This window comes from Tenrec ecaudatus, chromosome X (assembly GCF_050624435.1).
Source record: "Tenrec ecaudatus isolate mTenEca1 chromosome X, mTenEca1.hap1, whole genome shotgun sequence".
Taxonomy (NCBI): Eukaryota; Metazoa; Chordata; class Mammalia; order Afrosoricida; family Tenrecidae; genus Tenrec; species Tenrec ecaudatus.
The window spans coordinates 127708823-127732758 of NC_134548.1; the positions used below are offsets into that span (position 1 = coordinate 127708823).

A 23936-nucleotide genomic window follows, 5' to 3' on the forward strand; every position below is an offset into this window, starting at 1 on the left:
ACACGGACCCAGAATAGCAGGGAGGTTTATAATCAATGACTAAAAGATAAAGAACTGCCTTATTGTGTCTGTGTGTGTGTGGGTGTATGCTCTCAGTTCCATGTTTTCCCTGTCACCCACTTCTCTCAACACTTTCTCCAAAATAAGACTCAAGGAAAACACTGGTGTGACATACAAAAAGACATTTCATGTTTATTTTACTCAAGCTTTCATATATGAAGTTCAGCAAAATGATTCCCTAGTTGAAGATATTACGCAAAATGTTCACAACATAGTTTCACGTATCCCTTCAGGGTCAAGGTGAAGAACAACTTGTCAAAATGAAAGAAGAATGACAGGCTGGACAGTGGGTTTACTTGGGCATGGGGGTGGGGTGTTCATACCGGTGAAACACAATACAGTACATGAACCTACTAGCTTCCTGCCGGTGATGGTACTGGCTCCGATAGGTTGAATCTTCCCCAAACTTGAGGGTGACTTTGCTGTAATTATTCAATAGCCACAGTTACTCCCCAAATTCACCCCCTTCCTTTAGTTATAACACTCCTGTCCCCAAACCCCAAACTCACTGCCCTTGAATCAATGCAGACTCATAACAACCGGTTAAGACAGAAGTAGAACTCCCCCTTTGAGTTTTCAAGACTGTTCATCCTTATAGGAGTGGATGATAGCCTCATAGTTATCCTATGGAGCCACCGGTGGATTCGAACCACTGACTTTGAGGTTAGCAGCTCAATTTGTAGCCCATGATGCCCCTTGAGCTCTATATTTCACTGCTCTAAGAGGATGAAACCAAAAGCATTTCCCCACACTCAGTAACAGTTCCCTGGGGAATCAGAATTTCAATGTATCACTGCCCCTCAACTGCCATTGAAATAAAAGAACAGTAAAAGTGGCTTTCAGTGAGGCATTTCAGTGTTTTTTCTCCCAGAATATAAACAACACCTGGCTCTAGAAATACTTTCTCTAGACAACAAAAGAACAAAGTATCCATTGAGTCTGACTCCCAGCCTCAATCTAAGGACAGTCAGGGGAGAACTTGACCTTCACCATTTGTCATGAATCCAGAACTGCTCAGGAAAGTCAGGGAGTGGGGTTCTCTCACCTTGTTGGAAGCACATGGCCACTGTAGCCCACATTTTTTGAGGGTGTAGGGGGACCTCTGATTTCTCTTTCCCAAAGAAGTATCATGTTCTTAATAAATGTAATATGAATGTGTGTGTGGGGAGGGGAGAAACACCTGGTGTGTGTGTGTGTGTGTGTGTGTGTGTGTGTGTGTGTGTGTGTGAAAACCTCTCACTCCCACATCTTCAAATTTGGAGGAATTCAGAGTAGGGATAAACTGTTGGGATGGGTGAACATGGGATTCTAACAGATGCAAAAATGGGGCCACCTAGGCATGACTCTCAACACAAGACGGGAACTCTAATCATAACCATTTGTGGCAGTAAGGGGAAGAGAGGTCTCCTAGGCCCATTGTGTAAAACTCAACCCCACTGCCATCAAGTCGATTCTACATCATAGTGACCCTCTTGGGGCTTTTACGGGCGCATGCAGCTGCATCTGTCTCCCATGGAGGAGCTGGTGGATTTGAACCTTTAACTTAGTGGTGACTATAGTAGTCCAACACTTAGTACCAGGGTTCCTAGTCAAGGAAGAGAAAAATAAGCAATTCTTTTTTTTTTCTTTCTCAAGCAAACAACAAAGTTCTAAGTGAGATATCTCAGAAAACAAAAGCAACACACACGTACATACACTCTCTGTCTGAATGCTGACACCCCTCAAACAAAGGGGGACTCATCCCAAAGTTAAAGAACATGTGAGCCGAAATCATTGCTTCTCAGTCTACTTACATTCCCCCTAAGACGCAAGTTCCCCTCACCACCACCCCCGCCCACCGAGTGGTCAGGGCACGTGTAGAAAGAGGAGGCAGTAAAAGAAGAGGATCAATGGAGTTCAAAGATCTGAAAAATGGCTGATGGGGTGACAAGGGCAGTAAGTACCAAGGAGTCCCAAGTCGATTTTAAGGGGGCTGGTGCCTCAAAGTCAGGGTTCTAGCACAGGCCCGAAATAGAGTAACTACTTGATGTGATGAGCTGAGGTGAAGGTCAGCGATGCAGCAACTACAGACTGCATGGTTCGAAGCCCATGACCCAATGGGTCACTGGGTCTCCAGTGCCTTTCCAAGTCGGCAATGACTTGGAGAGTACTTAGTAGAGAGGCGGCCTCTGCTTGTGTGGTACCTATTATCTCATGGCCAACACGAATTCCCAGAGCTTTGGAAGCGCACACTAACCTTACTCTACAGGGGCCCAAAGTACAGAGCATGGATTTTATCAATTGTGTTTGCTGGATGTGCGAGATGACTCAGGTTGATAACAGCATTTGCCACCCAAAATGACACCCCACTCCCAAAGAAAATTGGGTGGTGCTGTTTGACACAAAGAATACGAAGCAGGTACAGCTCGCTGAAGAAGCTGTCATAACTGTTGCTAATAATCCAATGGCCGTAATTAGGTTTTGCTTTTCCTCATGTTGGAAGCCTTGGTAGAGGATGTCTGCTTTTACAATTCAATGAAGAGGACTCCACCCTTTTATCCACAGGGCCCATTATTTTTAGGGAATTTGGGGGGGGGGAGAAGCCATGCATGATTCACTATGAAGACCCGTGCCTCTTATGAGCTGCCCGGTTGTAAATGGCCCAGTACTTTCTGTTTCCAGGTAAAAAGTTCCCAGGTGACAAATGGAGAATGGGAGAAATCTTCACAAGCTCACATGGCAAAGGGACAAATACGAAGCTCCGTTACTGGGAGCCTCTCTTCAGGTTTTCGATCAGCACCACAGAGTCCGTTTCTTCTTTGGTTTGCTTGTCGTAAATGTCGTACTTCCTCCAGTGCTAGAAGGAAAGCAAACACAGACACAGTGACTTTTCTAAACAACATTTCCTCCCCACTGAGCACTCGCCCAACCAATGCTTAGTTTTAAGTCAGTGTGCACGGAACCACATGCTCTGTGTTTTTACATGAAAGAATTTCTATCGATTTGAATCTTTTATGAAACAAAACCATCAGGAATGAACGGTAGCTGGAGGAGGAGGAGGAACATGGGGATTTGATATTAAGTGGTTATGTTGAGAGATAAAACAAATTTGGACCTTTCTAAAAGTGGAAACAAAATTCTTGAAGAAGGTGGGAAAAAAGATAAGTTAAGTTGACTATTTCACGGTGGCACTAATTTCTACCTTTAATTTCTTAACAGTCAGACTGAATTGGGGTAATTGGTAAGACCATTGCATACTTACAAGGGGGAACCCCAAAAACGCAACCCCCCAAAGTTCTGTATTTCATTTTGTTTTAACAAAACAATCTTATCACCTTCAAAGTACTCTCCATTAGACTCAATACATTTGTCAAATCTGCGATTCCATTCTTGGAAACATTTTAAAGAGGTAAACTTTATTGTACGCAATGATATCTCAATAATCCTGATTTTTTTAAATGTTTAATGCATATATTTGTATCATAAAACAACATGAAGACATTACATAGCCTGGAAATAACTTGTTTCTTTAATGGTGCTGGAACAGCTGATCAAGCATTTGATAAATGAAGGTTAAACCCTCCCCTCACAGCAATAAATTATTGATGAATTAAAAACCTAATTATTAAAAATTCAAATTAATACTAGAAAAATACACAGACACTTCAGACAAGGGAATGGTTTTCTGTACTTTGAAAATGGAAAATTTGATTGTATAAAGAAGAAAATATTTCTCATACCATTACCCTAAATACAACAACACTAGGCAAACACGCAATAAACTAAAGTGTTTGCTATAGCCATATTTGATACATAAAGGTCTGGCATACAAAAATGTCTGAAAAGTCACCAAGGAAAAGATGAGTGAATACTGCAGGACAAAATGGACAAAGCACAATCATTTCATAAAAATATCATTTTAGCCAATGAATGTATGAAAAAATACATACAATCTGATATATAAGATAAAAAATATAACATATTTTTCTACTCTGTCAAACTGGCAAAAATTGGAAAAAGTAGATACCACTATGTTGGCAAAAATGTGTCAAAATATTCATTCCTATCTACTGCTCTTTGGAGTGCCAGTGGCACAGTGGTTGCGTGTTGGGCTGCTAACCACAAGGTCAGCAGTTTGAAAACGCCAATCAGTCAGCTCCAAAGGAGAAAGAAGGAGTTTTCTACTCCCAGAAATAATGACAGTCTTGGGTATCCATAGGGGCACTTCTACCCTCTCCTTTAGGGTTGGTGTGAGTCGGAATGGACCCAATGACAATGAGCCTAAAGACATACTGCTGGCAGCTATAGAGAGTGATATAACCTGGTTACAGTCAAGACTTATTCCTCTGGAGTAAGCGTATGTATTCTAATCCATAACGCAAAATGCGAAGGGATCATCCTTGACCTAAGTAACTTGGGTTTTGCATTTAACGGCAGTTATATACATTTTACACAGCAGTACAAATATTTCCATTTCCGTAACCTCTGCCTATGCCATTACACGAATTACCATAATTTGACCAATAACCTTGTTATTTTTAGCTGCTATTGAGTGAGCCCTAAAGTCATGCCTGGCGATCTTTACAGAATCAGATCCCCAGATCTTTCCTTCTGCCGAGCCCCTGGGTAGACTGGAACTGCTAGCCTTTCGATCAGCATTGGGTTGCAAGCCACTTGTACCACCCAGGCTCCTTACCTGTGTCCTTAATGAATATTTAATTTACTGGACCACTGTCAATATCAATCAGACTGTAATAATCCTACGCGTTAAATTTTATCACTAGAATGTAATCAAGTATGTACCTGAGCACGTAGCTGTGAAGGGACAACTACCTGAAGTTTACAACTCACTTCTGATAAGAGCTCAACAGCAGGGCTTTAGTTAAGTTCCTTATGATCTAGGCATGCAACAGATACGACTCATCCATTGAAAAAGAGAAAGGACTCTGATGAAGTTGTGGAAATGGCACTGTCTGGGCTGCTACGCAAAGGTCAGCAGTGAGAACCCACTAGCCACGCCGCTGGCGACAGATGAGGCTTTCCAGCTATTTTTGAAAAAGTGTTATTACTGATTGGTATTGATCTTGGTGGGTGCTATGGAGTCCATTTTCATCTCAGAGGGACCTGCAATCTTTAAGGGACATAGATGACTGCCAGATCTTTGCTTCCCAGACACAGCCAGGGGGTGTAAACTGTCAGCCTGTTAATTAGCGGGCAAGTGCTTCACTGTTGGACCCCGGGGCCCCTATTTATAGGCTATAAACTCACCCCCATGGCCATCAAGTCAGTTCTGACTCACAGCTACTCTACAGGACAGAGCAGAAGGGCCTCGTGCTTTTCTGAGGCTGCACATCTTCATGGGAGCAGAAAGCCGCATCTTTCTCCCACAGAAGGGCTGGCGGTTTCAAACTGCTGACCCTATAGTTAATGGCCCAATGCACGTGTAAGCCACTATGCCAACACCATTACCCTACAATTATATCTATATGTATAATTGGGCTAAGGTTCAGCACACTTTTTCTGTAAGGGGCTTAATCTTAAATATTTTCTATTCTGAAGAGCATATGGTCTCTTGCCCAACAAGTCCACATGACAGCGGCCACAGAAAACCCATAAAAGAGTGCTTGGTAAAAGAAGATGTGTATATATATGTGTGTGTGTATGTATTTATATATATATGCCATATTGAATGAAGGGGGAAGTGCAGAGTGGAGACTCAAGGCCCATTTGTCGGCCATTGGAGATCCCCTTATAGAGGGGTTTAGGAGAGGAGATGGGTCAGTCAGGGTGCGATGTAGTACCGATGAAGAACACAGCTTTCCCCCAGATCCTGGATGCTTCTTCCCTCCAACTACCATGATCCGAATTCTACCTTGCAGGACTGGATAGGACAGAGGTTGCACACTGGTGCATATGGGAGCTGGAGACACAGGGAATCCAGGGTGGACGATACCTTCAGGACCAGGGGTGTGAGGGGCGAGGCTGGGAGAGTGGAGGGTGAGTGGGTTGGAAATGGGGAACTGATTGCAAGGATCCACATGTGGCTTCTTCCCTGGGAGATGGACAGCAGAGAAGGGGGGGGAAGGGAGACTCCGGATAGGGCAAGATATGACAAAATAACAATCTATAAATTATCAAGGGCTCATGAGGGAGGGGGGAGCGGGGAGGGAGGGAAAAAAAAGAGGACCTGATGCAGAGGGCTTAAGTGGAGAGCAAATGCTTTGAGAGTGATTAGGGCAAAGAATGTACAGAGGTGCTTTAGACAATTGATGTATGTATATGTATGGATTGTGATAAGAGTTGTATGAGCCCCTAATAAAATGTAAAAAAGAAAAGAAAAAAGAGTGCTGGGGGCTGTGCTCTCATAATACTTCATGGCCAAGGTGACTTGTACATCATTTTCACGGGCCATGAATCAATATTCTTCGTTTACATTGTTACCTAACAATCTCAATACATGAAAAAACAAATTTAAAAAAAGGCTTATCCATCTACTGCATCACTTCTGATTCAGAGTGATGCATCGAACAGAGTAGAATTACCCGTCTGGGTCTGTGGGTTCCTGAGACTGTAAATCTTTCTTTTCTTTTTGTAAGTTTAATTGGCATATGCTTCACATACAAACAAATTTCATCATTCAGTCATATTTGCTCCGCCTTTCCCTCCATCCACCCTGGCAATGCCCCTCGGCAAGTATCAATCCAGTTATTATTGCCTCTGTAGATCTACCTATCTTGGTTTTCATAGACAGAAAATCAGCAAGTATCATTTTCTGATAAGCCACCTTCAAAACTCTTCCTGGGTTAATATTACTTTCAAGTTTGTCTTTCATCCTCCACAGTTGTTTGTGTGATTTTTTTGGTCTTTGTTTTTAAATTTGTTTTATTTGCATCTACTTCACGTATCATACCATTTAGCCATATTGCAAAGATTTGTATAATCCCCACCACAATCAATTTCAGAACATTTTCTCCTCATGCTCATTGTTGCTAGCTCCCCATTTCCCCCGACTCTCGCCTGCCATGCCCCTATCAGAAAAGCCTGTAGCACTTGGTGGAAGCGGAGCAGTTGTATAGGGTCACAATGCTGACCTGTGGGTAACAGCTCAATGTGGAACCCACGCAGCCACCGGGGTTCCTTACTGTCTTTCAAGTGAGTCCATTTCAACTCATAGAGATCCTATAGCACAGAGGAGAAGTGCCCTTTTGGATTTCTTATTGGGAACAAAACAGCCTCGTCTTTCACCAGGGAGTAGCTGGTTGGTTCGAACTACTGACCCTTATGGTTAGCAACCCAAAGAGTAACTCCACTATGCCACTGGGGCTCTAAGGATGTACAAAATCAGGCAGTGGGCAGGATTTGGTCCGCTGGGCATTAGCTTGCAGTGTCCCTATCAGAGAGGGAAATTCTGGAAGGAAGGTGTGGTGACAGCATAAATTTTGAATCTCCCCAAATGAAGAATCATAACCAAACATAAACAAGGCAAGTAGGACAGGCAGGGAAGCAACACCACAGTCCACAGACAGAATCTACATCAAAACCAGATGGAAAGACTTCCCCAGTGAACCCCTAAAGAATGCATGAGGAGAGGACAAGCCACAGATATATCAATATCATATCAATTGTGGGAAAATAAGTAACGATGAATCAACAGGGCCTTTGGTAGACTTGAGAACTTTCAAATCACTCAGTCAAACCTCAGCAGGCTAATTTCTGAACGACAGAAACTAGGAGGTGCACGCACCTTCAAACAGCGATTGGGTGCAAAGGGTCTCTGGTACAGTTTGAGAAAATCTCAAGATGAATCATGGAAAGCTCCTTTCCAGATCAAAATGCCACTCAGAAGAGAAAGCAGGTAGAAAAGACTCGAAATTGAGCAGGGCAGGGATATGTTGCTTTTATTGTTGTTGTGACATTGAGCCAGCTCCGACTTATCATCTGTGTACAACAGACTGGGACACGGAGTGCAGTCCCACCATCCTCACAATAGTTCTTATGTGTTAGAGTCCATTATTGCAGCCACTGTGTCCGTCCGTTTTGCTGAGGGCAGGGATGAATCAGGGCCCCCAAAAGGAAAGAACATTCAGATAATAGCAGAGGAGAGCAGCAATAGGACCGAGAGAATTCAGAAAGCAGCCCACACACTTTTGAATAATTTTTAAATCAAAGCTGGAGCTCTACGACTGTGTAATCTGGGCAGAAAAATTACCCTCAATCAAGGCTCCTAATAAGATGATTCCGATGTAAAATGAGCAATAGAATAATCTCTGGACAGAATAAAAACCTGCTAGAAAAAAAATGCCCATACCCCCTGCGTCAGTCTGGGTCCTTTAGAGAAACAAAACCACAGAAACTCGTGTATAAGGGAGAGTTTTATATAAAGGTTAAATTCACATGAAGAAAACACCCCAACCCAGTGCTGCCCAAGCCCACAAGTCCAATTTTAACCCATATGCCCGGCACCAATCCACAAAGTCCTCCTCCATCTCACAAAACACACACAATGACGCCAACTGCAGGAGGAAAGCCGAGTCAGTGAATGTGTAAGCATCTCAGCACTGCCAGGGGTCTCCACACAGCTGCTCCAGCACCCAGGGCTGCATCGGGGTTGGTCCATGTGGCTTCTCCCTGGGGATGTCTTACAGGAAGTGAGAGTTGCCAGCTAATGCAGGGAACTGGCTAAGGCAGCTGCACCCTGGTCCGACCATCACAAAGGAAGAGACCTGAGAACTAGAAAGGCGAGGCTCAATAAGACATTTACCCCTCCACCCTTCAATTAACCCCACATGTATTTATTGGCCAAGTTGGCACAATAAACTACCTCACCCCCAGCCCCAAAATAGATGAACATTATAACACTTGAAAACTAGTTAAACTGTCTTATGAAGTAACATGCTAAGGAAATCATTTATTTGGCACAGCAGAAGATCATAAACCAGAATTAGAAAAACTCAAGACATGACAAAACTCTAATAATTCTAACTGCATGAAAATGATCACTTCAGATATGAAAGCTCAGCAAATAAACACAACAAATAATTCCTTACAAGAAAGAGAGGAATGAAAAGAGAGCTGGGTCTTCTGTTTTGGTTTTTGGTTTCTTAATAAAAACGGAAGGAAGATGGATGAAAATGACTCCAAAGGATGGGGCAAAATAGAAGGTAGGCAAAGAAAGCAAGGGCACAGAATAAAATCTGTAATAAAGATGTTTTTATGGAAACGGAAAAAAAATTGAAACTAAATACTGAAAAAGCACACCATCTAGCTCAGAAAGTCAACATAGAAGGCCCAGGAACATCAAGGCAGATTCTAGTAAAATGACAGGACTTGAAATTGTCAAAAAGTGTTTCAGAGAGAAACACTTTTATGACAGAAAAAAAGGTTGCATGTTTAAGATACCCTGGATGGGTGCTTAAGGAGAACTGCTGGCACTGTGAGATAAGCATTAGACTGTTAACCCCAAGGTTAGCAATTCAAAACCTACTAGCTGCTATGTAGGAGAGCAATGAGGCTATCTGTTCCCACAAAGCCTTACAGTCTTGGAAACCCTATCTAGGGTTGTTATGAGTTAGAACCAACTCGGTGGTTTAGTTCGCCTTTTTTTTTTGTTTTTGGTTAATAATGTACTACCATTGAGTCCAGTCTGACTCATAGCAAGCCTATAGGACAGAACAGAACTGCCCCTGTGGGTTTCTAAGACTGTAAATATTTACGAGAATAGAAAGCCACATCTTTCTCCCAAGGAGCAGCTGGTGATTTTGAACTGCTAACCTTCCTGCTTGTAGCCCATCGTAGTGGCTTTTGATTGGCTGATAGCCAAAAGGTTGCTAGTTTGAGTCCACCCAACAGCCCCTTGGATGTAAAGGTCTTTTGTAAAGATGTCATTCAGCAAAACCTGGTGCAGCAGCAGGTTAACACGTGGGGTCCACCACAACCAGAGACCAGCTTCCAGGCAGCTCATACCAGGAAGGAAGGAAGGAAGGAAGGAAGGAAGGAAGGAAGGAAGGAAGGAAGGAAGGAAGGAAGGAAGGAAGGAAGGAAGGGTGAGCCTTCGAACCAAAATGACTTTCAATGATAAATGCAGTGAATTCCATCAACATGAAAATAAATCAGAAAACATCGGTCCATTGAGTCCAATGAGCAGAAACATCTATTGCTTCAGACCACAAGTTTCCAATGCTTCGGACCACCAGAATGACGGCCATGAACACTAATACATGAGCTGGCTTCAAAAAATTTGAAAAAAATTGAAAAAAACTTGAAAAAATTCTATTCTCTTTTCATTGATTTTGCCCATGAAATGTTTTAAGCCCTCTCATATATCCAAACGTGGAAGTCAACAAGCACAAGAGGCCTAGATGAGAGACAGGACTGTGGTAGGATGGCTACATGTGTTGGCACGGTACAGACACGACCCAACTTTCAAGTCAAGAGCTAACTAAAAGAGCGAATGAGAAAAAAACCAACAACAGCCGTTCTTGTCAATAATCAGAAAAAGGATTGGATGCTTTACTATGTCAAGTTTAGAAAGTCCTTCTGTTTCACCAATTTCCTCCTCGTCGGTTCAGTCAGTCTTCCTCAGAAAACGCAATTTTATGAAAATATATTGCATGCTATGGTTGGTTAAAAGCATGGATGCCTGAGTCCAGATCCCAGCTCTACTGTATGTTTGTTGAACTTGCACCCTAGATGTGCTACGTGGTAGCAATGTGATCTTAAACAAGGTTATACATAATCCCTCAGGTGCTTCATCTTTTTTATCTGTGTACGCAAGGATACTACATACGTCCCTCAGGATGGTGCCTGAGGAATGTATAAAGTGCAAGTGGCAGACATATAGTAAAGGTTCAAGAAGGACAAGCTATTATGACTGTTGGAACTGTTCCATTCTATCAAAGAAAGAATTTGTTGTGGTCTTGATGTTGTGGACCAGACATTAACTTACAGCTATGTCTAAGGGAAGGGACTAAGAGTGATTTTCTTTCCTTTTGCTAATGGATTACATAATGTTCCTACTTTGACAACCTGTTTATACTTTGAAGAGGAGAAAGCAAACTTTTTTAATTGGAAAAATGAGCCCTGAAAATGAACACATCATTCCTTCCTGCTCATCAGGCCTCATCCCAAGAGGAGCTGAACAATAGCACAAAAGCCAGTAATTGTTTTCAATACAGTGAATGTTGCCTCTGAAAGGGCTACTTGAGATGACATTTGTCTGTCTTTTACAAATGCCCTTTTCAATTCCTACAGCGTGGACTACCTGTTCCTGTTCATCCTTCATTAGAACCGGGCTCTTTCTGAGTGCTGCTTCCAAGAACGCAGCCATGTAAGGCAAGAGGAACAAATGCGGAGGCCTGAGCTTATTAGTCAGCATGGCAAATTGGATGCCAGTCTCATTTTGCAACCACTTGAAAAAAAACAAAATAAGCCCACAAAATTGCTATTCCATAATTTAATCTTCACCCATTGGTAAATTAAGGTCACCCACAATAGACTACTGGCCCGCAGATGAAAAACATCAATAGATGAGTGAGGAGAAAAAAGACTAAACAGAATTGGGTTTGGGTTGTTAGTTATCAAATGCTAGAAAATTCACTTTGAACATAGGTGTTTGTATTTTAAAGACATAAATGCAGAGGTGGAGGGAAAACTTTGAGTCTCGATATAAGATTTCTTTCAAGGTATTTGCCACAGTGAATGTTTTGCTTGGAAATGAAATGCGTTTAATATACGTAAGCAACATACTCTGAAGCCAGAAACTTTTGTATACATTTCAGGGCGAGTTCTCAGATCAACATGCAAAATAGGACTTGCGACACAGTGTGAATTATCGATCCTCACGTATTGAGATCCTCCCAGCTTAAAAAGAGAGAGAGTTGGGCGTGGTGTGGAAAGGACTAACTTAGTAACATTTGAGGTGGTGGTTAATCCAACTACTCACTTTGGAAAGGGAAAGAATTCAGCACGTAGCCTGCTGTCCTAGCAGGATCGGAATTTCAGCATGACCAGAGTTCAGCTGGTGGTGACGGAAAGCAGTGCATTACAGAAAGGTGCCAGCTTCTCACTAGAGATCCGACAGCGGGAATAGCAAAATCCTCATCGTACAAGCCCTACTGAAAGTCCCTGGAGAAGGACATCATGCTTGATAAAGGAGGGGGGCAGTGGAAACAAAGAGGAAGGCCTTCAAGGAGATGGATCGACACAGCGGCTGCAACCATGGGTCCAAATATTCACAACCATTGTGAGAATGGCGCACGAGCAGGCAGGCAGTTTCTTTCTGTTGTACAAGGTCACTGTCGGCTGGCACCAAACCAATAGCACCTCACAACAACAGAAGGGATTCAGGTGAGGGTACGAAGGAGTTTAAACAGAGTTCCCTGAAGAGTTGGTGGAGTTGCTAACAGACAGATTAGCCTCATGTGGCAAGAGGGAAAACAAGTGTAGAGAGTGGGAGGGGGCCCACGGGGTCCTCCTGAATACAAGGAACAGGCAGCATTGCTAACTGGAACAAATCAAGGAGACGGGGTTCCTGCTAATAGTGATGGTTAGCAAATGCAAATGGTGTGAATGTTAGATCCCATTCAGGGATTATTCCTTGTACTAGGAGAAGGATGGTAGCTTCGCTCTGAAGGAAAACATTCTTCCTGAGGAAAGCTACATGTTGTGATTCAGCGCCATCGGGTCCGTCCTGACCCCTAGCAAACCATGTACCGCAGAAGGAAACACTGCCCAGGCCTGCACATCCTCACCATCATTGTTCAGGATGAAAAAGGGGGGGGGGGGTGGTGGTCAGCAGGCTTTGGAAGTCCCACTGTAAGTAGAAAGGCTTCTTTCCAATCAGGAATGCAAAGCTGGCAGAGTTGTGAAAACAGAATAGGTTTTCAATTTGATGGCTAAAAAGAAATACAGAGGCGAGAGGCAATTCCCTCCCCACCAAATATGGCCTGCAGCCCAGTCAGTCCGAGAGAAAAACCAACAGCAAAGCAAGAGGAAGATACCTTGTTGGCCAAAAATGTTGCTAGAGTGATGAACAAAACAGCTTCAAAACATGGGAAGCCTTAAGGAACACTATACTGAGGATTTAATTTACTTAGGGCCACACCTAAATAAAATATGTAATAACCACACTTGATGGTGCAGTATGGGAGAAAAGAGAGTGTAGAAAAGGCATGAGTTATTTCTTTGGATTATGTGTCAGGAACTTGGGCTTAGAATGGGGCAGTCCAGCAATGTCTCTGTCTCTAAAGGACCTAAATATAGTGTGTTGGAGATTTCTAGACCTCAAGGGAAATCCTTAAACATGTAAACATCAGGGTCAGTAGATGATTTCTAAGGCCATATTCTTTCCGTATTCAATGAAGGAGTCGAGAAGGTAAAGGCTAGTCTGACGACTGCATGTGCAGTTCTTATTGTGAGGGCTGCAGCCATGTAAAGAAAAAAAACAGATTATTCATTTGATTAAAAAACAGACAAGAAAGTTTGTTGTGTCTGGCATTTTTATACTTTCAGTTTTAAAGTACGGATTTTGTTTAATGATCTACAGCCACCGCAACCAAAACTACCTTCGAGTGGTCCATCTTGTTGGTAGATAAGCCTCACTAAATGATAGAATTATCCAACGCATTGGAAACAAACCAACATATTATCCTCTGGACCGAAAATTGAAAAAAAGAATGATTTCCTCAGCTCGGAGAAAGATAATTGATCTGGTTTTGCCATCGATGTCACACAATCACTGAAACCTGGAACTTTGAAATTATTTTTTGCTCCCTCCACTTCGCAGCACCCACCCAGCATCACTGAGTCATAATGATCGTCCTTTAACAACGTCTCTTGTATCTATTAATCTCCTGTGCTGCCGCCAAAGTTCAAGTCCCTATTAGCTCTCAGACCTGGATGACCGTAATGGCCTTTGTTCCCCTTCATAATTGGCTCAGGGATTTTCTTCGTATTATTCTAATACATGCTCATTATAGGCAATTTGGGATATTCAGAGAAGTAGAGGAATTACATTCCTGCCCAAGTCGAGTATTGTAATCCACTTCCTTCCAATCCCTGTCCTATGTATATAGTACTATATTTTATTATTATCAAAATTAGAATCGGAACAGAGCTGCGCATTTATGGGCATTTTGTACTCTTACAAGTATTTCCTTAGAACTTTCCATGCTTGGGGAATTCAACTTTGAATTTTGTAAAACAAATCCTCCATGTTTGCTGTGCCACTGGTTTCTGGCTATCTTAGGACCTAGGGACGCACGGCCCATCCTTTTGCTGTTGTTGGGCTGCTTCCTTAAACTGCGATGCGACAAGCATGGAAGGCTCACAGATTCTGGCTGCTTGCTGCCGAGCGGCCCTCCATAAAGGATCTGAGCGCTGTGACAGTCTCACCAGTGGGGTCTTAAAACCGGCTACTTCCCCAGATGGCCTCACTTTCTCAGCATTGCGATGATCTCTGCCCGGCTTTGGTTGGCATGTCTTGTGTGGATCAGTGCGTCTCGTGTTTTCACAGAGTGCGCATTTGGGCCGTGGCGTTTTAACTAGTGTCCAATGTGCTAAAGAAGGGTAGCCATCTCAGAGCCCTTTCGGGTGCCCGGCACAGAAGACCAGCGCGTGAAGCCAGTGTGTCTGTGACAAATGGAAGAGTGTGTGCTCTGCCTAAGATCCCAAACTGAAAACTTGTAAATACACCAGGCTAGAGAACATCCGGTCAGATGGTGGACCAGGCAGACCAGCTCTCCAGAACCTCTATAACAGAGACACCAGACACCTACTGAAACTGACCGAGCTGGTCAGCCTGGACCCGTGTGTCCAAGGAAAGGGCAGAGAAGCGGACGGACTACCCACTGGGCAAGAAAGCTGACTATGAGTGGTGAGAGAGGGCACACAGTGAGTGAATTGGGAGCTGACCTGACACAGTGGCCTTCTGCAAGCAGCGTCTGCGGAGGGTAGCGTCCTGGTGGCTGGCGATGCAAAAAAATGTAATCCTCCTTTATACCCTGTGCCTTCCTGAGAACCAGACACATCGCAGCTCCCTCCCACCCTGACCTGCTGCCCCCTGCACAGTCCCTGATTGGCCTGTGGTCGGAACCTTGCCCTGGTGGCTCTGGCTCACCACGTTTGCAGATGGGTGGACTCGGCCTCAGCAAGATCCCCATGAACCTCTGGGGTGTGATCTCCACAAAGCGACTCAACCTCACCCAGGCGCGATTTCCTTCTTTGTACAATGAGACCAACAGCGCCGACTTCCGAGAGTGATTAGGTGGGTCCACCACAAGAACATAAGCAAGGCATCTACTTCACTGTCTAGCCCATGGCGGCTGTTCCATTAGCAACTGTGGTGCGCAGATGGCGACGGAGCTCCTCCTCAGCGAAACATCGACACCAGTGATCGCGGTGCAGTGCAGACTGTTGCACCCAGGGAGGAATGGCCTGAGGGTACAGCCACCTCAGGTTTTATTCGAACAATTTTTTCATTGCAACTTAGGTGAGGGAATAATCTCTGCTTATTACGAGTACTTCATGGACTGTAACTTCTCTACCAACACAGCAGAACCACCATGGGCTGCCATACTCGCCCAGTTCTGGTGTGTCGCACCCCCAGCAGATCCTTGGCTTCTGGGCCTCCTGGCCTAGGGGATGCCCAATAGCCAAGGGTCTGGCTGAGTTGTCTGTGACCAAGACTTCGAGAGAAAGCAAATCCACGGGATGGATCCTTCTCTGATAACACATCAGCCCTGCCCCCTTCCTTAACCCGGTGATTATCCTTGCCATTGTAAATCATCCATGTGACAAGAACTCGTTGGTGATGTGATTGAACTATTGAGCTGTATACGTGGGTTGTGTGCCAATAAAACGGTTGTAAAAAGGAAGTGATTGGTGATTCAAGATCAATGAAAGGTGTTATCAATAATTACACTAATTGCTTACATGTATGGAGTGTGCCGAGCACAATGAGTGGTTTTTATGATTTTATTTAACCTACTTATGAACACCAGGGGTAGGTGCTACCTCCCAGTTTATAAATGGGAATACTGAGGCACAGGAAAATTAAGAAGAAGCTATTCGATGTCATAAAGATGGCAAGCAACGCAGCAGAGACCTGATTCCAAACCATCGGACCCCAGAGCGCAGGCTGCTGTGTACACGCTGCACGACTGCCCTTCACTGCTCTGGGTCCAGTGTCACTAAGTCAAGATAACTGATACATATAATGATACTGATTCTGTTGTCATGTTGTGTCTTTCTTATTTCTTTAAAATAAGTAGATTTACCACAATAGCCTCAAGTTATTTTGTTCCTGTAAAGGTTCTCCAGCCACAAATTCTCGCAGGAGGGTCTGCGGGATACTAGAAGAAGGGTAGGTTAGCTCCATTTCCATGTCTCCTGAGCACAGCTTTCCAGGAAAAGCAGGAACAAAAGACATTTCTAGCACTCATCCTGTCTTTGACAATTGTTTAAAATTATCAAAGAATCAGAAGGGCCACCTATTAGGCTAGTTTTATACAAAAGGCTCCTCCCCCCTGCACAGAGAAGTGAATGAAGCCCAGGGATATTAGGCAGGCATCAAAACCCTCATGGTGCAGTGGGCTAACCATTGGGCTGTTAACCACATGGTTGCCAGTTCAAAACTACCAGCTGTTCTGCAGGAGAAAGATGAGGTTTTTTGAGCCCATAAAGCTTTACAGTCCTGGAAACCCACATGAGCAGTTCCGCTCAGTTCTCTGGGGTTACAATTGAGTTGGCATCAAGTCGGTGGCAGTTGGCTTAAAGGATTCTTCTGGGGACTTCTTATATCCAGCGTGCTTGGCCTGAGCAACACAACACTGTAAACCAGCCATTCTCCCAGCTTCTAGATCAGATGCCGTTTCAAGGCACCCAATTCACATCCCAGAGAGTCAAAGCTTACCAGGGTATCATCATTCTGGTCTCCAAACATTTCTTTAAAAATCTTGCCAGGGTCAGGAATCGGAGGGAATATAATGATCTTGAGCCTTTGAGAAAACAGAGATATCTGAGGTCAAATTTTCCAGTCTGCAGTGCAGTCCCCCTAAATGCAGCCATATTAAAGGAAGGCGTGAACAAAAAAAACAAAAAGACAAGCGCTAGCAGTCACCTGGAATGTAGCTGAACGGCAATCTCTCAAACAGGCAATGGAAAACCGATGCCCGAGAAACCTCACATTTGGGACGGCAAAGGAGCCATCAAATGTGTTGTACTCTGCAGTCTAAATACTAACAGTGCTTTACTTACCAACCAACCGGTGGCAGGGGCATTCCTCTCCAATGTGTCTTCTTCCCTCATTCCCATTTTTGAATCTTACAATGCTCTTTGGTAAACCGGCTCCATCTCCCAGATCTCTGAACACTGCAGTACTCCTGGGTTCAGCTCTCAGCTTGGATCCCTTTCCTTCCTGATCTCTACTTACTTTCTCAGTGGTCTCTTACAGTTTGCGGGTGCTTTAAAGCCATTGATATGTCAACCCAGCCCTTACCACTGAGTCAGTTCTAATTAACAGCAACCCTAATCCAGTAAGACAGAGTAGAGCTGGGCCCTAGGGGCTCTGAGGCCATAAATCTTTACCAAGCAGACAACCTCACCATTCTCCTGCAAGAGGGGCTGGTGGAGTTGAGCTGCTGACCTTCCAGTTAGCAGTCCAATGCTTAAATCACTCTGCATAGTTTCAAAGCCTTGGAAACCCTTGTAGGGCCACTATGAGTCAGAAGTGACTCAATGGCGGCAGGTATTTACATGTCAAGGATTCTCAGAATTCTATTTCCAGTCTAGACCTCACCCTTAATCCAGATCCATATACTCGACTGCCTATTTCGCATCTCTCTCTACAGGCATCTCAAACTTCAAAACACATTCAAGACTGAGCTCATCCTTCCTATACTGCCAGCTCTCTTCACCCGGCCTCTTGGTTTCAAGAAATGGTACGTTGCTGCTCATGCCCCAAATCTACAAGTTATCCTGGAAGCCTCAATTTCTATCATTTGTCTACAGATCAGCAAGTCCTATACTTTCTACTTTCAAAATATATCTCACAGCTGAGTAATTCTTGCTAATCTCTAGCCCAGCAGACCTTCAACTCATCCTGAAAATATGGTCATGCCTCCACCTGCTTCCATTCTTGCCCAAGGCAATTCTCCACAAGGTCACTAAGGGGCCGTAATTTTTATTTTGGGAAATCAGATCACATCTCTCCTCTGCTTAAGGCCCTCCAGTGGTTCCCCATCACACTTAGCATAAAATTTTAGATCTTTGCCACGGCCTTCCTGATCCACCCCTTGCCTACTCCCCCATCCTCCATCTCCTGCCACTCTGGACCAGGCAGACACATGAAATTCCTCTGGCTTCAAGGCCTTTGGACTCAGTGTTCCCTTAATCTGGAATATTCTTTCCTCCAATAAATCATGGTTCATTCCTTTACTCATCTCTCCTCCAGGGTAACTTTCCCAGAGAGACATTCCTTGGCCGTCCTATGCAAAATAGTCTCTTTTTATGTCCTAGTCCCTCCCCCACCCACAGCTTTACTTCTCGCGATGCCAAATCACAGCCGTTAGTGTGAGATTATATTCTTACAGTGACAGGGTTAGTATATGTTATTATAGGAGCCCTGGTGGTGTAGTGGTTATGCACAGGGGGCTGCTAACCTTGAGGTCAGAGTTCGAAACGCCAGCCATTCCATGGGAGAAACATGAGGCTTGCTACTCCCATAAAGAGTTAGTCTTGAAAACCCAGAGGGGCACTTCTACCCTGTCCTTTAGGGTCACCACAAGTCAGAATCGACTTGATGACAGTGAGATATATTATAAATGTCATATTATTCCTTTATTTTTTCATGTAGATCTCTCTCTTCCCTGCCTACCCACAACCATAAATGAGGGTCCCTAGGCAGCGTAAAATGTTCATCTGCTAACGGAAAGGTTGGGCGCTCAGGTTCCCCCAAAGAGGCCTTGGAAGGAGGGCCTAGTGGTCTGCTTCCCAAAAGCAGTCCCTGGAACACCCGAGGAGCGGCTGTGCTGTGATGCACGTGGCATGGCCCTCACTGGGCACCCGCGCAATGACAACTGGTGGACAGTACATTCCACAGGGACTGCGTCTTATGCACTGCTGTAGGACAACCCTGCCTGGCACAGAGATGGCACTCCCTGACTGGGTGCTGGATGACGGAAACGGACAGGACGGTTCTCAACCCAGCTCAGTGCCTTCATTCCAGCTGGCAGTACTTGCGGCAAGACTAAACGCCAGCATTGGACCCGGCCCTAGAGTGGGTCAGAGCAGGTCAAACGTGCTCCAGGGGCAAGGCCAGCCTGGTGATGCTCTCTCCTTTACAGCGGGAAGCAGCAGCCTCCTTTCCCTTAATATTCGACAGGCCATCTGATGAGGAAGTCTCCGTTTCTAAAGCTGCATCCATTTGAAAGGGCAAAGTGAACACAGGCCTGTTCAGTGGTCCCAAACAAGCAGAAAGGGGGCTGTGCCTGGGGATCAAAGCCAATGCTTTGCTTGCTGGAAAATGGGTCCCAGAACAAACGACTTCGTGGCCATTCCATACCAGTCCAAGCTACTGAAGGCTAAAATGCTCTCAGTCTACTGGGAAAATGTCAAATACCAGGGCTACGAGCAATAACCATAGCAACCAGACTAGCAGAAAGAGCAGCCAGCCTACCTTTTTAGGTAAAACAGCAGGACAATGATTGCAAATGCCACGAGGACTGGAATGATGAGTAAGATGGTGATGTAGAATGTGGAGTTGGTCTTCTGACCTGGAAAAAGGCACACCAAGGAGGGGGAGGGAGTCTTTTTAGAAATACAGCAAACAAAAGTTGTCATCGGTGTTACCTTGGGGGAAGGGAAGCCAATAGTCAACATGAAACAATAGAAACAAGGGAAGACCATGAGAAGCGGTTGCATGTAAAACGGATGATGTCCTTAGAAACCTTCCACTAATTCACCATTAAAAGTGGTCACAGGGTTGTGAGAGCACATGTTTCTGTCTCCTACCTATTTTCTATAATTCTTTACTCCCGTTCGCTAGCATAATAGTAAGGAGGGGGAAAGCCCTGTCCTCCTGGTCCCTGACATTCCTTGGGTGAGTAAATACATGAAGGATCATGAGCAAGTTGGGGAGGGCGTGATGAGCGGTTGGACAGCACAAAGAGGATAATCGATGGCACTGAGTTATACACGGAGAAGTTGTTGAAGTGTGTGTGGGGAGGGAGAGAGAGGGATCATCGGATAACACAATATTTAACTGGTTTCCGATTCTCTTAACAAGGATGCCATATGTATTAAGTGTCGTCTCATGAGCACAGGGGCGGTTTTCCTCCGGGCTCTTCGCTGTGTAGTCAGTATGAAAACACTTAAAAGGATCACAACAAGAAGTGCCACAACTACTGTGCTTCTGACACCACCAATCAAACCAAACCCCACTGCCATCGAGTCAATTCTGGCTCGTGGGGACCCCAAGTGTTACCAGCAGAGCTGCTCCCATGGGGTTTCTTGGCTATAATCTGTATGGAGGCACACAGCTGTGGAGTATACTTGAACTACCAACCTTTAGGGGGCACAGACTCTTTGGGCCACCCAGGACCCTAGTCTTGGCACCATAGTAGGGCCTTTCACGTGCTTTATCTCATCTATGCTCCAGAGGTTGATATTATTATCCCCCCACAGAGCTTCCTACTCCCAGACAGAGTTCCAGTCTCAGAAATTCAGGGGCAGGTCCACCTGTCCTAAAGGGTCGCTTGGCATCAATTTGATGGCGATGAGTTTGGGGCTTGGGGTATGTTGGTGCCGGGGATTAACTGTGGGGCTGCTGGCCTCCTGGTTGGTGGCTCTGCTGTTAAGGTTGACCGCCTTGGAAACCCTCGGGCGCAGTTCTACTCTGTGCTCTAGGGCTTTCCCTCCAGACCGGAGGATACGCAAACTGCAGCTCGTTCACAACGGACCTGTGGCTCTGAAGACAAATTGAAAAAAAAAATTCCAGGGCATCAATCAGATCTTGGTGATTTCATTTGTTTGTAAATTTATGTCTATGGCTCTTGAAACATTTACACATTGTTGTGAGGGACAGGATTGGCTCTTCTGTCTCGAAAGTTTGCCACCCCTGGTCTAGACCAGGAGCACCCAGATGGCATCCTCCAGGTCAGCACAAAGGTATGCAGCAGCCTCTAAGATGGGGCCAAAAGATCCCCACTTTCTGGTACATATCCCGTGTGTAATCCCGTCTCCTGGAGTGTGCCTCACACAAAACGACTCCCTTCTAAATGACAGCACAGCAGCAGCGGGGGTACATCACTCTCGCCGTTAGATTGATTATACAAGACTGAGACTGCCCTCCTGGGTGCTCTCTCACGCACGCTCACACAATCTCTCTTGCTCGGGGAAGCCAGCTGCTAAGTTAGGAGGCAGTCCTACGTAGAATTCCCAGTGCCTAAGACCTGAGGGAGGCCTCCATCCAGAAGCCGGTGAGGAAATGGAATCTCCTGCTTTCGTGCAGCCTGCCGATGGGGATAGCAGCCAAGTAGGAAGCTTGACCACAGTTTCAAATGCAACAGAGGCCTGGCCTCTTCAGTCAGTGCAACCCCTGAGGGTGTGCCCACGCCCAGGGACAGCTGTATTCCCAAGCCAACAGAACTAGGCATGGCGGCCTGAGCTCCACAGCCCTGCTCCAGAGGCCTGGTATAGGCAGCTTTTTACCCACAGATCTGGAGGCACTGGGAGGGAGGCTCTGTGCCTGGCCCTGGGTCCACGGCTCAAGCAATGCTTTTTCTAAAATGTCAGGCCACTTTGATTTGCTAAGTACTTGGTGAGCTCACTCGGCCAATTAAAAGGGCTTTTGATAGAAAGAAAAAAAAAAGAAAAAAGAATGAAGTATATAGTATTTATATATACTATATATAAATATATATTTATACATATAGGTTCCTAATTAAGCTGTACCCACATCCTCAGATTCCGGAACCAAAGAAACACGGAGATAATGCATGTTTTGTTTTAAGCCATTCAAATTGTGGGTGTTCTGCTACATAGCAATAGGTAATGAATATAACCATCTCTAGAACACATGTTGCTCAGTCCTTCAGTCAATATGGAATTTGTTCCCTCACCAAGCCATCTATCTAAAGAATTCTTAATTGTTCTGTTTCGTACCCCGGAAGTCACAAAAGATAGCCTAGTATGTCCTGTATCTGACCAAACCAAGCCAAAGTCACCGCTCTGAAACACCGCTCTAAGTCACAGGGCGGAGGAGATTGACTCCTTTGGGGTTTCTCCAACTGCTGATTCAGGACCTCACATGTAAGTCGAAGTCAGCAATCATGATTTCCCAAAGTTACTTTTATCAATGATTCTTCACCAAATGTCGAGGTCCTTCGACATCCTGGTTATCCTTTCCAAGGCAAGATTCCAGTCTGGTCCATGGGGCCAAGAATGAAATACTATATACTTCTGATCAGGCCAGCTCACTGGACCCCTGGCCCACAGCATCCCCTGGTTCTAGATACGACATTCTTACTGCTGCCTGACACTGCATATGACTTTGGTGGCTATTTAAACTTCCAACGCTGAGTCACATACTAAGCTCCCAGTCAAAGAAAACACAAAACATTAGTCCACAACACACAGATAAACTGTAGGATTTTCAATCCCACACTTGAGCCTAGTGCAGAGCTTGATCGGCCTCTCAATTAAGTCATTTTTCCAAACTTAGGAGAAAGGTTTATCTCCTCTAAAGTTCCACTCTCGATCCTGTCATCTGGCACACTGGACAGACCTCTCCCATTATCCAACCAGCATTTAGACCTGCCTGCCTCCTACCTTCTGGTTCAGGTCCTCGTCACAAATGGAGGGCAGGGCACTGGAGAGGAGAACACTGGATTGTGGATTTTCAAAGAGCAATAGGTTGCAAATTAATCCCCAGTGATTTGACAGTCATTACACAGATTCCCAGTCTCCGCCCACCCCCAATTTTAACAGAACCTCCCCTTTCCTCACTCAATTTTCTGCTATAGCTCAATTCCCTGGTAGCCATTTACATTGTAAAGAAATAGTGTTTTCTTACCGAGACTCCCCTTTTCACTCCACTCACTCCAGAGATTGCTATCCTCATAGCAGTATTTATTTGTTCGGACTCTTATTCGGACTGTGGTCGAGGTATCAAGATCAGTGGTGATCTTGAACTGGGATCTCTTCTTGGATATAAAATAAAAGGGCACACGTAATATTATTAGTGGAATCCTGATACAATGCTCTGCCAAATCATGCACACGGTTAAAACTTAGATTGCAATGATCTGACTTGCAATGACCTGGAGGGAAAAAAGAAATAACAACCCACAGAACAAAGTGGTTTCTTTTTTTCGAAGCTGTCTAAATGGAGACACTTGCCCCTGCTGCTCCACCCCACCCCCCTCCAATAGTCTCCTTAAGTCTCAGCACAAAATAGCTATATTTAAAGTTACTGACCTCTGGATTTTGACACTTGGTCTCTTCAGTCTTGAAAAGACAAAAAAGATGAATGAGTCAAAAATGGTTAAAACACATTTTACATAATTTAGCAGTTTTCACCATGTTTTCCTTCTATCTCATCGAAAAAAGGTGTAGGTAAAGGTGCAGGGTAAATTACATATCAATTACATTGATCCACCTCACATTCTTCACTCAATAAGTTTCAGATGAACTAGAGACCTAAATGTGAGACGTGAAACAGATGAGCATATAAATATATATATGTATATAAAACACAACTTTAGATGCAAATGTAGGTGAAATTGTTTCATGACAAATGAGATTTCCCATAAACAGGACAAAAACCAACTGTAAAGGAAATGTTTAAAATAGTCTCTATATTCTAGTTAAAATATTCTTCTGTTCCTTAAAAGAAATTAATTT

The 23936-nt window shown here is 44.5% G+C and overlaps 1 protein-coding gene across 2 annotated transcripts in view; it reads right to left on the reverse strand.

Annotated features, from left to right (window-relative positions):
- Window positions 1-167: 167 nt before the first annotated feature.
- IL13RA1 (interleukin 13 receptor subunit alpha 1) overlaps window positions 168-23936 on the reverse strand; it is an 82789-nt gene continuing 59020 nt past the window's right edge. The window contains exons 7-11 of one of the 2 annotated variants that reach the window (XM_075538161.1): window positions 23511-23540; window positions 23108-23234; window positions 19712-19808; window positions 16949-17033; window positions 168-2896 (exon numbers count right to left, since the gene is read on the reverse strand). In XM_075538161.1, coding sequence (XP_075394276.1) covers window positions 2804-2896; window positions 16949-17033; window positions 19712-19808; window positions 23108-23234; window positions 23511-23540 — 432 coding nt within the window. In that variant the 3' untranslated portion in view covers window positions 168-2803. Of the gene's footprint in view, window positions 2897-16948; window positions 17034-19711; window positions 19809-23107; window positions 23238-23510; window positions 23541-23936 lie in introns of both variants that reach the window. The other variant, XM_075538160.1, reaches the window with a different exon arrangement.